Genomic DNA, 15,571 nt, shown 5'->3' on the forward strand with positions numbered 1-15,571 from the left:
TTTTTTTTTTTTGGGGGTTTTTTTTTTTTTTTTTTTTTTTTTTTTTTTTTTTTTTTTTTTTTTTTGTTGTTGTTGTTGTTGTTGTTGTTTTTTTAATTAGAAGTGTTTTTTACTGGTGCACTTGTAATATTAAAATGTAATTTTTGAAGAGAATTTTATTATCCATTTTATTGACATTTCTGGCTTTTCATACTTCCACACACAGTATAACAAGTTTAAGTGTCGTATCCTTAATGAGAAGGTGAAGACACCAACTACCACAGTATACAGGTAAAGAAATATACTTGAATGGCATTATTAAGTACTTTTATAGCTAATTAATTTCATATGAGAGAATAATTTAGGGTTTTTTTAATTCTAAGTTCTGAATACTTGTGTGATTGGGACTTAAGTTTGCAATTAATATTGCTACTTAGGTAGAGTGAGATTTTTTTTCTCTGCTGGGACAGATTAGGTCTCAATTTGTGGACAAATGTAAAATTCAGTTTTTATTTATTCCCCCTGGTTTCAGTAGACTGATTAAAATAAGTTGCCATCTCTGACATTGTCTTGCTGCATAATGGATAAAGCCAACTCTAGTTCAGTGTGGGGCGAGGAACCTGCTCATTCAGTTACTGTTAGTTGGTTGGAAAATGGCAACATCATTTTCTGTTTGATGTACACACTTTAAAATTTCCCGGCCGACTTGAACAAGTTTATATATGGAACTATGAATTGGCAAATGTGTTATGATGCTCTTGTAAATGGATGAGTGTGCTGAGCATTTACTGAGTGAATATTTCACTTCAGGTAGGAGGCACAGTTACGGTTAAGGTGCACTGAATTTGCCACATGGTGCATATTTATATTTACTGGCATGTCTGAATGTGTCAAACATGAACTTGTGTGCCATTGGTGAATGTATTGAAAAATGTTGGGTTGCTTAGAAATGGACACTCTTTTTGTTTTGTCATTTAGATGTGGTCCATTGATTGATCTCTGCAAGGGACCACATGTGAGACACACTGGAAAAATTAAGGCCCTTAAAATAATTAAGGTAAGTTTAAATTACCTGTGCATCAAAACTGAAATAAATGGTCAGTTGATTTATTTATATATTTATTTTTCCTGGGCTGACTGTAGTAGGATTAGTCCTTTGTATTGTTTTCTTTGCTTGCTGTACAATAGTTCTTCATTTCTTTCCCAGTTCCCATTGTACAAGTAGAACTACTGACTTTGATCATTGATCTATGTCTGACATTTACTGATTCTTCGCTGAGACAGTAGTACCTCAGTGAAAGTTACTAGTGTGTTTTTTATCAGAGTATTAGTGTAGTAAACTGCTCATTTAGACTGATGGAGAGCACTGCAAAACTCCTCTGGCTAGTGGTGACCAGATGAGCTGTGGAGGCAGTTCTGCCGTGCACAGGAGAGAAGAGCAGCCTAAGCCCCTGTGGCAGGACTGTCCCACTGTCTCCCATCAGCACTGCACTTCACTGGCCAGGTGTCATGGTTAGGCTGTACCAGCAGTCCCATCTGAGTGCAAGGGGGTGTACATGCTCTGTTCTGCAGTGAGTTAACATTAAGATACTCACTGGGTCAGAAAATAGTATTTTGACCTTGTCAGGTACAGGAGGTTTTCAGGTACAGGAGATAAAGTGGACCTTAGCAGGTCTGCAAGTGTGCTGTCAAAAAATGGCATTGCTTCCATGAAAGCCAGAGACAGTGTTTGCAGAGGCCTCTGACTGTATGGTGTAGTTTAAGTTACTCACAGATGCTAGTTTTGGTAACCTTATTAGACTGAGCTCTTTGGAATGTTCATCAGTGTGGCTTTTCCTGGCTTACAAACTGAAGCGTATGGAACTGTTGAGTTCCAAGGAATGAGGTTAAAACTGCTCAGATTTAACTGTGAGAGTTAGGTTTGTTTTGCCTTTCTTGTTTTCCTACTGCACTATGTTTTCAATGTAAACAAGTCCTGCCTTTTAAAAAGCTATAACATGAAATGATAAAATATGCCATGATGTGAGTTGAAACAAGGTACCTAAGAATAAAATACGATTTGACCTGTCACTTCTGTTTATCTTCTGTATTAGTGTGCTGACAAAAAGGCACTGCAAGTCTCTTTGTGTTACAAACAAATGCTGAAGGACTGCATATAATTCTTTTCCCAAGGAAAAATACAATAGTGTTCAAATGGGTTAGTGTTTATCCCTCTTTCCCTGATATTATGTAATACTATCTTAAAGTATGGGTTTTGTGTATCAGAGTTCCTCTACCTATTGGGAAGGAAAATCTGACATGGAAACTCTGCAGAGAATATATGGAATATCCTTTCCTGATAACAAAATGATGAAGGAATGGGAAAAAGTCCAGGAAGAAGCCAAAAACCGGGATCATAGGAAAATCGGGAAGGTACATTATTCCACTGTCTACTTTTTATACTTCTCTTATAGAGTTCATTCTCTTCACTTGTATTTTAGTTTTGTTTGATTTTTTTGTTGTTGTTTTTGACAGTTTTGAGGGGAGCCAGTTCTGTGTACTTCTTGATGTCACTTGCATTTTAAAATTTTAGTTCTACAAACTCGTCACTTGCGTATGAATGTTAAACTAATGTTGGGAAGAAGTTAATGGCTTTAGTCCCTTAGTTTAGGGGTATAAACCTTAAACCTATTAATGTAGAGTCTTTGCAGATCCTTCCTAAATCAGTCTGGTTTTCATAGAAGATAATTTTTATGGAAATTGTGTAAATAAGATGTGTAAATAAGATGTATATAAAACATCTTTATATGTTATATACTTATATAATATTTATGTAATTTTTACGTAATTTTTACATAATATTTTATATTATATTTTATATTTTATATATATAATATATATCATATATTCTTTATAATAGGTGTAAATTTGGGGAAATGTGTGTTTACACGGTCAAAGAATCAAATGGAATTCAGTGTTACTACAAATCTCTAAGAGTAACAACTGCAGGTCAATTAACTGGTCTTGCTGAGATCTTGTGGACCATAAATCATCTTGTTGTTGCAACATTCCATCTTTGCAAGCAGTGTCTTGATGCGTGTTAAGTAGTTACATTCTGCAATTCTCTCTGAATTGGTATTAGAGCATTCTGGTTTTGATTTACCTAGGAGCAAGAACTCTTCTTCTTTCATGATTTGAGTCCTGGAAGCTGCTTTTTTCTCCCTAGAGGTGCCTTTCTTTATAACACACTGGTGGATTTCATACGGGTTAGTATATACTGATGTAAGTCCTAACAGCTTGTCATTTGTTGATGTTAAATGATAGGCCATTCATAGTGCTGAGCTATCCACAGAAAGAGAAGTACCTAGGTATGTAAACACATACAAGACTTTTACAAGGATTATACAAATTTCATGTTTTTGAAAATAAGGCAGAGTGAAGCTGTGTTTTTCCAATTGTGCAGAGTCTACATGTGCAGTAGTCCTATTTTGTCCCTGTGAATTGCCATCATAATACCACGGTTGAAAAGAATCAAGCTTCTGCTTGTCAAAAGCTCTCTAACCTTTTAAATGTTACATTTGTTCTATAGGGGGAATATCGCAGGCGTAATTTTACTGAAGTTGTGTCTCCGAACGTCTTCAACAGTAAACTCTGGGAAGCTTCAGGACATTGGCAGCACTACAGTGAAAATATGTTCTCTTTTGAGATTGAGAAGGAAACCTTTGCCCTTAAACCCATGAATTGTCCAGGACATTGGTTTGTACTCTTAGCTGGAAAACGTCTTATTTGACATCATTTATCCTTTTTGGGGCTGAGAAGTAAAAGGAATATTAATACAGACTGTCATGTATGTTTATGATAGACTGCTAAGCCAGGGTGTCCAGAGAGCTCCTCTGACAGTATCCCAAAGCAAACATTTGCAGTAAGTCTGCACTGAGCTGGGTTTGTGCATGCTAATACCAGTCTGTACCACTAGTAAATACCAAGTCTGTTGGTTAGAGGTGAGCATCAGCTGTCGTTTTCCAAGAAAGGTACGCATGATTCAGTCTTGATTTACTCTTGCAGTGTCTTTTTCTCAGTGATCTTTAGCAGTACATTGAGTGGTGTGCTTCTTCTGTTTGCCTGTCTTTCAGGGTGTAGGCAACTTGAATGAGTGAATACTTAAAAATGTGGTTACTGTCTGTACTGGGCTTCGTTTATTTCTGTCTTGTCCTAAATCTCCTGTAAGAAGGATAAAAGGAAGGTTCTTCCATGTTTCTTTTAGCTTGATGTTTGCCCATCGCCCCCGATCCTGGAGGGAATTGCCTCTTAGACTTGCAGATTTTGGAGTTCTTCATCGAAACGAGCTCTCAGGCACTTTGAGTGGCTTGACTCGTGTAAGGCGCTTCCAACAAGATGATGCTCACATCTTTTGCACAATGGAACAGGTAAAAAAAAATAATAATAAAAAGAGCACCTTCCACATCTCCACCAGTCAACCAAAAAAACCCCTTCCCTCTCCCAGTGCAAACTAACAGCAAACAAGAAAAACATCCCTGAAGTATTTCTCTTGGTTCTTCCATTGTGTAGTGTAAAGCTGCTTTTGGTCAGGTTTTTTCCGGGTGCTTCTTTTTATTTAGAAAGACGCACTGGGCAACTAAACCCCAGAAAGTAAGATTTGTTGTATTTTCCATCTCCCTCTGCAAAAAAAAAGCAGTTGATCCCATTATTTTCTATAGTAATGCTGAATAAAAACTTTATTTTGTCAGTAACGCCATAGATTTTAGTGGAACTACATGTATAAATTGATATACTTCAGATCAGGATACAATTTGTCTCTGGAACCTCATGCTTAACAAAAATACCTCTTTTCTTGCTATGCTTTGAAGCCTCAACGCCTCGGATCTCTCTTTGCCCATTAAATGGATTTGGGATCCTCGGATGTAATTATTGAGTGATTTTTAATTCTTTCATATTTAATGGACTCTTATGTTCTTGTTGCAAGGAATTCAGTCGATTCAATTACATGTTTATGTAAGTAAATTTTAACCTATTTAACCTATTTTAATATGTTTTATGTTTAAGATTGAAGAAGAAATTAAGGACTGTCTTGATTTCTTGAAGTCAGTGTATGCTGTCTTTGGCTTTACCTTTCAACTACATCTTTCAACAAGACCAGAAACTTATCTTGGAGATTTAGAGATCTGGGATCATGCAGAAAAGGTAATTAATTTAAAGCAAACAAACAAATCCCTTAAATTTGTACTTGCAGAGATAAATATTTAACTGAGTTCTTCCATACTGCATGGTGAAATTGCTTAAATCAGATGCTAAATACTGACCTTGGTGGAAGTTCTTGTAGGGAAGCATCACATTAAATCTGAAGTTTCTATAGAAAACCAGAACTTTCAGATTCTTGCTTAGCCCCTTACCTTGATCTAGTTAAATTTCTATTAATTTTTTTTCTCTGAATAATCAAAATATTTATACAAGGAACTACATTTTCCAGATTATTTATCATAAATGAGGGAATGCTTGAACAATAGGTGTTGTGCTGCCTTTTGACTCCTTTTGAATTTCAAAGGCAATTGCTTTGACTTCCAGTAATGAGAGGCCTTTCTATACCTTTTTTAATTACTCTCTCATTGTTATGATCAGCAACTTCAAAACAGCTTGAATAACTTCGGAGAGCAATGGAGTTTGAATCCAGGAGATGGAGCATTTTATGGTCCTAAGGTTAGTGACTCAGCATTTCAGTATAACTTCGGGATGGACAAAAATGCAGATGTACTGCAGGCAAGCTATATTTAGTAACTGTGTAATTTTGCTTCACAGATTGATATTAAAATCAAAGATGCAATTGGTAGGTACCATCAATGTGCTACCATCCAGCTTGACTTCCAGCTACCCATTCGGTTTAATCTTACTTATGTTGGGTGAGTGGTTAAGCTGAATATCTTCCTTTTTAAAATGAAATCAAACAATAGCTTTCATTTTCTGTAATACCTTCCTTTTTAAAATGAAATCAAGCAATAGCTTTCATTTTCTGTAATTCCCATTATGTACTAATGCTATATTGCTCATTTAACAAATTATTAGCTTGTAAATCAGTCAGCTGGTAGGCAGAGCAAACACCCCAAGTGAGCAGAGGAGCAAGTCATGAACTTGAAGATATTTCCTCAAGGTGATGATAGCTCACTTTAATTGTAAATGCAGGAAAAATCTCATTATCTGTCTTGTCTGCCAGTTTTGAAGGCAATTGATCATCAGTAATGCTAAAAACCCCTCAGCTGAGTCAGTTTTCGTTTTCAGCCTAGTCATTGTGTCTCCTTGGAAGACACAGCACACAAACTCAACATGCCCTAAGGAGCAAGTATGTTTGTACTAAGTGGCTCTTTATTTTTATCAGATTAAATTAGTTAACTTTGAACATCAACCAAGTGTAAACAGCTTTTAGTGGAAATCTGGCTGGTTTCCAGCTAGGCCCAGTGAGCAAATTAATTTTAGTGCCACATTGACTTGAATACTCATTTTCTGGGTTGTATTTCTTGCTGTGTTTGATTTTTGCATATTATGAAGATGGGGAAGAGACAGTAAGAATCTGTAATTTTTTGGTCCTGTGGTATAGTCTACAGTAGATATTATAGCTTTTATGATCTGGCTTTTTTTTTTTAAAGCCAGTTTTTAAATTTCAGGATTATAATTTAAGTGAAGTAATGAAAAGTAAAGGCACGTAAGTTCCTGTGCAACAAAATAAAAGCAAGTCCTAATGGAAAGAGAGTGCAAGGAAGAACATAAAATATTAAAATGCACAAAAATGGTGCTGAGTCAGTCACGCGTCTTCTCAAATTTAAGAGTGTATCTCTGCCACTAGCTGTAGGCATGATTATTTTAAATCAGAATTTCTTTAAAAGCCCAGCTGACTTGAAGTACATTTTTAGTAAAACCAGTAGACTTTTCATAAGTATAACTAACTAAATTTTGTCTTTCTGTTTAAAGTAGAGTCAAAAATATTAGTAGGATTACGTGTGTCTGAGCTCAAATAACGTATTTTTAAAAAAAATACAACTTGATTTTTTTTTCAGTAAGGATGGTGATGACAAGAAAAGGCCAGTGATTATTCACAGAGCTATTTTGGGATCTGTGGAGAGAATGATAGCTATTCTAGCAGAAAATTATGGAGGAAAATGGTATGTGGCACAAATGGAATTTTCAGAAGACTTTAACAACATAGAAACTGCATATCCTTCCTATTGCCCCATATATTATAATGCAAAAGTAGTATCCCTAACATTTTCTCAAAATTAGTAAGATTACAAAAAAAGTCCAGTTTTCTGGTCTGAGTTATGTGATATCCATACAATTTCATGAGACTGCAGAAAAAAGTAAAAATAGTGCAGAAATAGGAATTGTAATTGAATGTGTAAGTCCTGCATTATTCTTGTTCCTTTTTTCTTAAAAACTGTGCCCTTTACCAGCAGGATGTCAGATGCATGTAAAGCAATTATTTGCGTATACGCAGACATTCATTAATCAAAATACGTGAAATATTTTTGTACTTCTAACATTGATCATTTTGTCTTGGATAAGATCTGGAAGGATTTCTTCATTAATCTATTTAAATTACTAAGGAAGAGTTAATTCTTATTTTCAGTCACTTGACTCTCCACCTTCCCTGTAAAGTTATAGATGAAAGTGAAAATTATGCAGAAAAAATTATGTTTAAAGTTGTGAAGTCATTTGTGAAGAAAACAGAAGGTCCAACTTCCCCATGTGTCATTTTACTGAAATCAATCTATTTGCTATTTTGTGAGAGCTTGAAAAGAGGGAGATGATAGACTAACCAACATCCTTAGTAAACCATTCTATACAGCAATGATTGTTGTGGAACATGACTGGAAATGTAAAATGCACCTCTGTTTCCTGTTCGTCCTGTGCTGGCCAGGCCGTTGTGGCTGTCTCCACGGCAGGTGATGGTTGTGCCTGTGGGCCCCACGTCGGAACAGTACGCCCAGCAGGTGAGAGGACAGCTTGTCTCCTTATGGCAGCAGGCAGATTCAGGGATCCTTAGTGCTTGTCCTAGAGCAGGGAATTAATGCTTAATGACTCTGGAGACGTGTTTGGGGGGAAAGGTAAATTTTTCAATATAAAAGTTTCTGTCTAAGATTTGTATATGTCTGAGTAAGGGGTGTGTAACTTCAAGTATTTGGGGTTATTTAATTACGTACCTACTTCTGTGATTATTAAAGGACAAAGCATCCTGGATGACAAACCTTATATAAATAACGCTTTATTACAGCACTCTCATCTCTAACTAGGCAGAGCTGGTTTCTTCCATTTCCCACCATGACTACATCACTTTTGAGCCATGGTTGGTTTTACCCCTGTCCCATGCTTTCCTTTTAATGCAAGAAAAAGTGTGTTTGTTCCTACTCCTCTTTGTCCTTTCTCAGACTGAGGACATGATTTTGACATGCGGTAGCAGAGCAGCATGTTTGATATAGATGTTACCTTGTATTGTTCCCCAGCTGGGGTGCTGCTGTGTGTGTAGGTTTCTTCAGATAACTTCATTGAAATCCTTATAATCATCCACAAGAAAGAAATTATGCATATGCATGAATTAATTGTTGGGAGAGATGAATAATTGCAGCATTTACAAATGTATGTTGTAAACGATATAGTAATACTAAGAGGGTTTTGGTTTCTTTGGGTTTTTTTTAGGTTTGCAACCAGTTTTTTGAAGCAGGATTTATGTCAGATGTGGATCTAGATCAAAGTTGCACGTTAAACAAGAAAATTAGAAATGCACAGCTGGCTCAGTATAACTTCATTTTAGGTAATTGCAGCATCTTACATTTCTGAATATCATTTAAGTTCTAATGTTGGACAAAGTTTGCTCTAGGCTTATTTTCTAATGTAGATTGTGTAATATTTTGTGCTATGTCTTGCAGTGGTTGGAGAAAAGGAGAAAGCAAATAATGCTGTCAATGTGCGAACAAGAGACAACAAAGTTCACGGAGAGATTTCAGTATCTTCTACTATTGAAAAACTCAAGAAATTTAAGACTTCACAAATTGCAAATGCAGAAGAAGAATTCTGATGTTGCTGCTAGGAAAAAAAAATTATTAGCTGCCTGTGTGAAATGTTTCTTTCTTCCTGCACAGCAGTGATGCTCATCTGAGAGAATTTTCAGTTAATGGATACACAAAATAAGCAAATGGAGCACTGCTGGTGCTCCGGGAAAAGCATGAGAGGACAGATGCACCTGCCAACTCCTTTAGCAATCGCATGGGTTTCCAATCTGCCGGAACGGCAGAATGCTTATTTAGAAAGTCCTACAACTCTGATGTGGTGGGTTTGCTGTGGAAGTCAGTCAGGGCTGTACCGTGGTGGGCATCAGGAGGGTGGGAAGGACAGGGGAGATGCTGGGAGAGCTGAGCTCCCTCAGTCACATTGTCCCAGCTCCTGACTGTGACCTGGCATCCTGAGCTTGGCAGTGCATAGGTGCCTCAGGAGCAGTTTGGATTAGGTTTTTTCCTAACTCCAGATGGTAACAAAAATTTGAGGGTGCAGGGGGGCATGTGAACATCTTGGTTGTTTCAGAATGTGTGTTCACAGACTGAATGCACTAGAGTCTTTGTTGGAAGTCTCAGTGTAACAAGGCACTCGTGGAGTTGGTGTGATGACTGGCTGCTGTGATGCTGACAAGAATGCAGTTCAATTGCTGTAATTGTGTGTGAAGTGTTTTATTTTTTTCCTCTGTTTGCTGTTGTTTTGGCTTTTTACTAAAACAAAAAAAAACTTTAAAAAACCTTTTTGTCTGTAATTTATTGCTTTATTTGCTGAAAGTAGTTAGAATGCTGAAAAGGAGACAATTTTAATTTTAAAACAGTATGTTGGACTTGAAACTGGCCATGTTTCTGTTTTGCTTATGGTTAGAAGTGATTTTAAAGCTGCTGTTGCTGGATTTTTTGAGAGATTAATTTTTACAATTTTTTCACTTTAATATGCTGTTATTTAGTTAACAGGCTTAGACAGTGTTAAGTGTATTGCTCAGTTATCTAAGCTATTCAGCTCTAGTTGTGATTTAAATATCACAGCCATGAAGCAGAAGCTACAATTTAGTGTGTAAATATTAACACAAATACAAAGCTGATGTTTTACTTTTGCCTCACTCTTACAGACCTGTGTTTAATAGGTCTGTGTTTGGTTTTGTATTCGTCTGTGGATCTGTTTTTATCTCCTGCTTCTAAAAGAAAAAGGGGGAAAAAACATTGAAGGTGCAATGGGAAAGCTTTCTGTTCTGCTTGACAGAATTAACACGGGGAGCGGCGGGCGATTTTTTTCTCTATATTTTATACATACCTACATTTTTATGGACAATCGCTTTCGTGCTCCATGTGTGATGTACTGATGCTGCAGCATTGAGGTTCTGAGGGTGTTTCTCGAATTTGTGAGGGTGTTTCACAGCGAGTTTCGGGCTTTGCCGGTCTCCGCTCCCGTGCGGGGCCGCCCTGGCGCTGCCGCTCCCCTCAGCCGCCCGGCCCCGCCCCCTGCCCGCCCCCTGGCGGCGGCGCCGGGCCCGCCGGGCGCACCAAGATGGCGGCGCGGTGGTGGCGGCGCGCCCTGCGCGGGCTCTGCGGGGCCGCGCTGTTCCTGTCACAGCTCTCCGTCCTCTCGGGCCGCGGTGAGCGCGGCCGCAAGGCCGAGACAGGGCGGCAAGGGTGGGAGAAGGGGCAGGGGCTCCGGGTGGGGACGGCTGTCCCGATCGGCGGCGGCCGCTCCCTCAGGCAGGGCTGAGCGCGGGTCCGGCTGCGGAGGTGGCGGTGCCCGCGGCGGGGTGAGGATGCGCTGCCGCTCCCCTGACCGAGGGCGAAGCGGGTGTTTGGGGCATGGCCGCATTTCGTTGTGCCGGCTCTGCGGGGCTGGGTCTGAGGTGCTCGGTGTCGGGGCAGAAGGCGGGCCAGGCCCCGCTCGCCGGCTCGTGTGCTGCTGTGTTACACAGCTCCTTTTGTGCCTGCTCTCTGTCGCGAACGTGTGTGATTGGGAGCGTCCTGGGGCTCCTCGGCACGGCCAGGGTGGCTGGTGTGCCAAAGCTGCCTGTCCTTCCTCCGCCCGTGCCCGCTGGCTGCCGTGAGGGCTCGGCAGCAGCTGGCACATCGCGGCTCTCCCGAGCCCTCAGCCGGCGGCTCCCGCACGAACACAGCCGTGCCTCCCTAGCGGTACCTCTGCTCCATCCTTCTGTCAAAGAACTGCTGCCATTGCTTCATTAAATGGTATTGTTCAGTAGAAAACCCTGTGTAAAATACGCTTTCTGAGCAGTGCTTTTAATTCTCATGAATCAAAAAAATAAGATTGAATGGAAATAAATGTATTTCATTGTCTTAAGGAACAATTTCATTCTAATGCTCTTTCTAATATTTAACATAAATATCCCACTATTAGTAGAACAGGAAAACAGGTTTTTTTCTAGTCTCATTACACTTTCCACTTGTATTTTCATATCAGAGTGCTGAAATCAAGCTGTTTCTGAAGATAAAATTTGTTTTAGAAATTTCACTTTCTCTATGTTTTTGTGTTGTAGCAGGATCTTTGATGACGACAAAGTTTTCACAGCCACAGTCTACGCTGGCAAAAAGCCTCACTTCAACAAGTACAAATGCTCCCTATTTTAAAGCATTAGGTAAGGTATTACGTTGTTTCTTTTGTTTGTTTTCTCTGGATCCTTCTCAGTCTTGAGTCTGAAAGTTCTTGAACTGGGTCTTAGAAACCTGTACATGATTTCACAGTGGTAAGAAGCATTGCAGTGTAACACATTATGAATTACTTTTCAGTGACCATAACAATTACTTTTGGTTATCTAATTAGACAGCTGGTCCATATAAGAACTAGAAAATGGTAAGTTACCATTACCATTGTGGTATATGTGGTTTATACCCCTCAGGATGGTGGAAGTTCTTTAAAGACTTCAGCATCATGCAAGAACTTGCTCCCTGCCCACCCTCGGTACAGCTTTGTAGCTCACTGAGGGTGCACCAGGACTGACAGAAATGCTGTTCTTGCTGGCAGTGTAGGAGATGATTCTGTACACGTGCAAACAGCAAATGGCTGAGGTAGCTGTAGCCCTAATTAGAGCTCAACTCGAAGTAGGTTACCCGTGTCACCCTGCTGCTATTCCTGAACCGATTACTTCTGCTGAGGAGTGCTGGCTGAGGCAGCTCTAATCCCCACCAGCTCAGTCCTGGTGCTGTGCTGGACTGTTGGCTGGTGTCCTGCACACAGCCCTGTGGCTCCTCTGGCTCTCACAGCACAGGCTGGGAATGCTGCTCCATGTATAATGAGGAAAGTCTTTTATGCAGCATCAGTGCATATGTTTGTCTATGTGTATGTATAAAAAAATGTGTATATATACTTTAGACTGTTTAGCTTTTTTTTAAATCATATTCTTAATTCACTTATTGCACCTTTCAGAAAGTACAGAAATTGTCAGTGCATGTGTTTGTATATGTATAAAAAAATGTGTATATATATTTTAGACTGTTTAGCTTTTTTTTAATCATATTCTTAATTCACTTATTGCACCTTTCAGAAAGTACAGAAATTCCACCTTACCTGACTAATTGTCCCAGCAATGGGCTTTGCAGTAGACTGCCACCAGACTGCATGACATGTAACACAAACTATTCCTGTATATATGGGAAGACAGCAACTTTTGATTGCAAAGTCAAGCCGCATGTTCATTGTGTTGTAAGTAACCTGTTACTCTTAACCCCAGATTTAAGTAATAAAACTGTGGCGTCTTGTCTTAAAATGCAGAATATTGATTTCCAGGTTCTGATGTAGACAGGTTTGCAGTTCTGTGATAAGTTTGATCACTCACTGTGGGCTGTTGAAGAGGCAAGCGTGTCCTTCCCTGGTTTGCCTTTCTTGCCTTGGATCTTTTTGTTACCTGGCCATGCCTTTGAGTTAAACCACTCCAAACATTTTGAGAGTGGAGAGGTAAAATATCTGTCAGAGCTACGAACTGACCTTACAAGTGAAACTAAATGAGTTCTCCTTTTGGCAGCAGCCTTAGATTGGAGGAATCAGGAATGTTAAACATGACTTTGATACCTCTTTGGTGGTTTTCTATTCTGCTCTATAAGAGGTAGAAAACAGAGCAATTGTTCTTTTGCCCAAAATACCTAATCATTAAATCTAATTTGATACTGCACATTGATTTTTGGTTTTAATACTATTGAAGTAATAGTGCTGTCCTTTTACAGGATGAGAATAACCACGAGCAGGAGAACTTCACAATTAACATGACGTGCCAGTTTTGCTGGCAGCTTGCCACAAGTGATTATGTCTGTACCAACTCCACAAGCTGCATGACAGTTTCCTGCCCTCGGCAGCGATACAATGCAACTTGCACAGTCCGGGATCACATTCATTGTTTAGGTAAGGTGGGCAAGGCTGGAGTTCTCTAAAGAATTTTCCACATACTCTGTAATGGGTGAATTCAAAGATTGTTTGTGTCCTTTTGCAATAATAACTTGCTCTTTGATCAATCTACTGAATTTTTTATTGTTGCATTTCATTTTTTAGCGTAATAGCAACTAACTGCAAACACTGGCTTATTATATTGTTGTATACTGTCACACCAGAGAAAACAGTTCTTTTTCTTTTTTTCAACTTCTGTGAGTTAAAATTATTTGCACCTACTAGTGGTCTGATTCTCAGACCACTAATAGAATCAATATCAAATGTCTCCATAGGCAAATTAAAAAAAATTATGCTGATTCCATCCAACTAGGCTTAATTTTCCCTCTGTTTGTTCACTGACTTTTTTGATGTGGGACCAAGATTGATGGAACAGAAAACTGCAGGGTATAAATAAGCTTGTGTTGTATATTATTATTTACAGTTGTTTCTCAGTTAGTGACAAACCTTTGAGACTCCTTTTGAAAAAATACAGTATCTTCTTCCTTGTCATTTTCTTCCTTATAATATTGCATCAATGTTTTAATACTTTCCAATATTTAGGTAACCGTGTCTTTCCTAAGATGCTTTATTGCAACTGGACTGGAGGTTATAAGTGGTCTACTGCCTTGGCACTAAGGTAAGCAGGAACTACTGGATAATGTCAAGCTGAAATAGATTAGTTTTCTTTAAAATATTCAGGTTCTGTGGTTTTCTGCTTGGTATTTTTAAAGCTGTGCTGGATAACCAGTATTTCAGATAGTCTAGCTTGAAATGGTGGACATCCAATGTATGAAGGGTTCACATGCAGCAGTGCTGGCTGTCTTCAGCAAACACAGCTGGAGGAAAAACACTTGGGTACCCAAGCTCAGTTCCTGTAAAAATAATAATCATTAATCATATTTTTATTCTTGTAGCATCACCCTTGGTGGATTTGGTGCCGATCGTTTCTATTTGGGTCAGTGGCGGGAAGGTCTGGGAAAACTCTTCAGCTTCGGTGGACTTGGAATATGGACACTAATTGATGTGCTGCTAATAGGTGTTGGCTATGTGGGACCTGCAGATGGATCTCTCTATATTTAAGTGTGGGTGCAATGTGTTTCAGAGAGGAGTCATTGCCTGCAAAGGGCTCTAAATAAACGAGTGTGGAGTTTTGAGCCTTTAAGGCAGAATGAAGAACAACTGTTTGTTCTGTGTGCATACATTTTAATGTACAGTATCTGTACTTGGTTTGCCTTTAACTAAGGTCAAATAAAAGAGTGGATCACTGAGTAAGTTGAAATTAATTGCATTTCTTCTATGGACATGGTATTTTTCTATGAAAAAAAGTTGAGCAGCTAACCAAATTCTACACTGTGCTTGAGCTTGGATGATCTGTCAGGCCCCCAAAGAGGTGTAAACTAACTTGAATCCTAAATTGTTTACTTCATATTTCTATGCCTGAATTTAACGCTAAAGCTAACTTCTCTAAATATGTCAGTATTTTTTTTTTGTATTTGTGGGAGGATAATTTATTTGTCTGAGTTATGTGGGTAGTATGTAAATCACCATGTTTTATGATGTTAACTACATTATCTTCTTGGTTTGGGAAATAGCAAGAGTCAATATCTGCTTAGAGACTCGACTTTAAATTGTGGGGGAGTTAAGAATTAGACTGCAGTATCACTAAGGGCTAAATACAAAATAATTGAAATTGATTTTTTTGATTGTTCTGGGAAAACTTTGTTTTGGTTGGGTTTGACCAGCATATCCATGAAAGTTACGGTTCCTATTCTTGTGCTAGCAAGCTTGCCAAAGTACTTTAAAAAAGGGTTGGCAGTATAATCGCTGAGTTTATGCACTTAGGACTTTGTGAGGCGATAATGTAGCGGACTAGTGCCATTACAGGACAATTTCGTGTGGCCGCGGTGGATGCCCGGCCGTGCGTGCTTGCCCCTGGCCCGGGGCTGGAGCTGCCGCTGCTGTAGCACTGCGGTGCCGTCGGGCTGGAAATGCTATCGCTTCAATAAACTGCGCCTTGAAGCTTTGCTGGCGTTAATACTGACGGTGTTTGTCGTGGTCTCGGCTCGGTCCCGCTCGGCGGCGTGGAGCGGCGGCCGCGGCCCCGCGCTAGGCGGTGCCGGGGGCGGGCCCGGGGCCGGGCCGGGGCGGTGCCGCCGCCGAGCCCCGGCTC

General features: G+C 39.4%; 2 protein-coding genes across 3 annotated transcripts in view; both read left to right on the top strand.

Annotated features, from left to right (window-relative positions):
- Positions 1-9,467, top strand: part of TARS3 (threonyl-tRNA synthetase 3) — a 15,111-nt gene extending 5,644 nt beyond the window's left edge. Inside the window, exons 7-19 of the mRNA XM_041418830.1 lie at positions 206-270; positions 958-1,036; positions 2,245-2,391; positions 3,126-3,224; positions 3,548-3,714; positions 4,223-4,385; positions 5,023-5,160; positions 5,596-5,673; positions 5,773-5,873; positions 7,023-7,127; positions 7,883-7,955; positions 8,659-8,773; positions 8,889-9,467. Of these exons, the coding sequence (XP_041274764.1) occupies positions 206-270; positions 958-1,036; positions 2,245-2,391; positions 3,126-3,224; positions 3,548-3,714; positions 4,223-4,385; positions 5,023-5,160; positions 5,596-5,673; positions 5,773-5,873; positions 7,023-7,127; positions 7,883-7,955; positions 8,659-8,773; positions 8,889-9,037 (1,479 nt within the window). The 3' untranslated portion in view covers positions 9,038-9,467. The remainder of the gene's footprint in view (positions 1-205; positions 271-957; positions 1,037-2,244; positions 2,392-3,125; positions 3,225-3,547; positions 3,715-4,222; positions 4,386-5,022; positions 5,161-5,595; positions 5,674-5,772; positions 5,874-7,022; positions 7,128-7,882; positions 7,956-8,658; positions 8,774-8,888) is intronic.
- Positions 9,468-10,507: 1,040 nt separating this feature from the next.
- Positions 10,508-14,669, top strand: TM2D3 (TM2 domain containing 3). 2 transcript variants are annotated; one of them, XM_041418981.1, is made up of 6 exons: positions 10,508-10,624; positions 11,522-11,620; positions 12,527-12,684; positions 13,203-13,377; positions 13,963-14,038; positions 14,316-14,669. In XM_041418981.1, exons 1-6 carry the CDS (start codon positions 10,537-10,539, stop codon positions 14,479-14,481), a joined length of 762 nt encoding a protein of 253 aa, XP_041274915.1. In that variant the 5' UTR covers positions 10,508-10,536; the 3' UTR covers positions 14,482-14,669. The 2 variants fall into 2 exon arrangements, with proteins under 2 accessions (XP_041274915.1, XP_041274917.1); XM_041418983.1 differs by having other exon boundaries at positions 10,524-10,624; positions 11,525-11,620.
- Positions 14,670-15,571: the final 902 nt, after the last annotated feature.

This window comes from Onychostruthus taczanowskii, unplaced genomic scaffold (genome assembly GCF_017590055.1).
Source record: "Onychostruthus taczanowskii isolate IOZ18803 unplaced genomic scaffold, ASM1759005v1 scaffold6, whole genome shotgun sequence".
NCBI classification, from domain to species: domain Eukaryota; kingdom Metazoa; phylum Chordata; class Aves; order Passeriformes; family Passeridae; genus Onychostruthus; species Onychostruthus taczanowskii.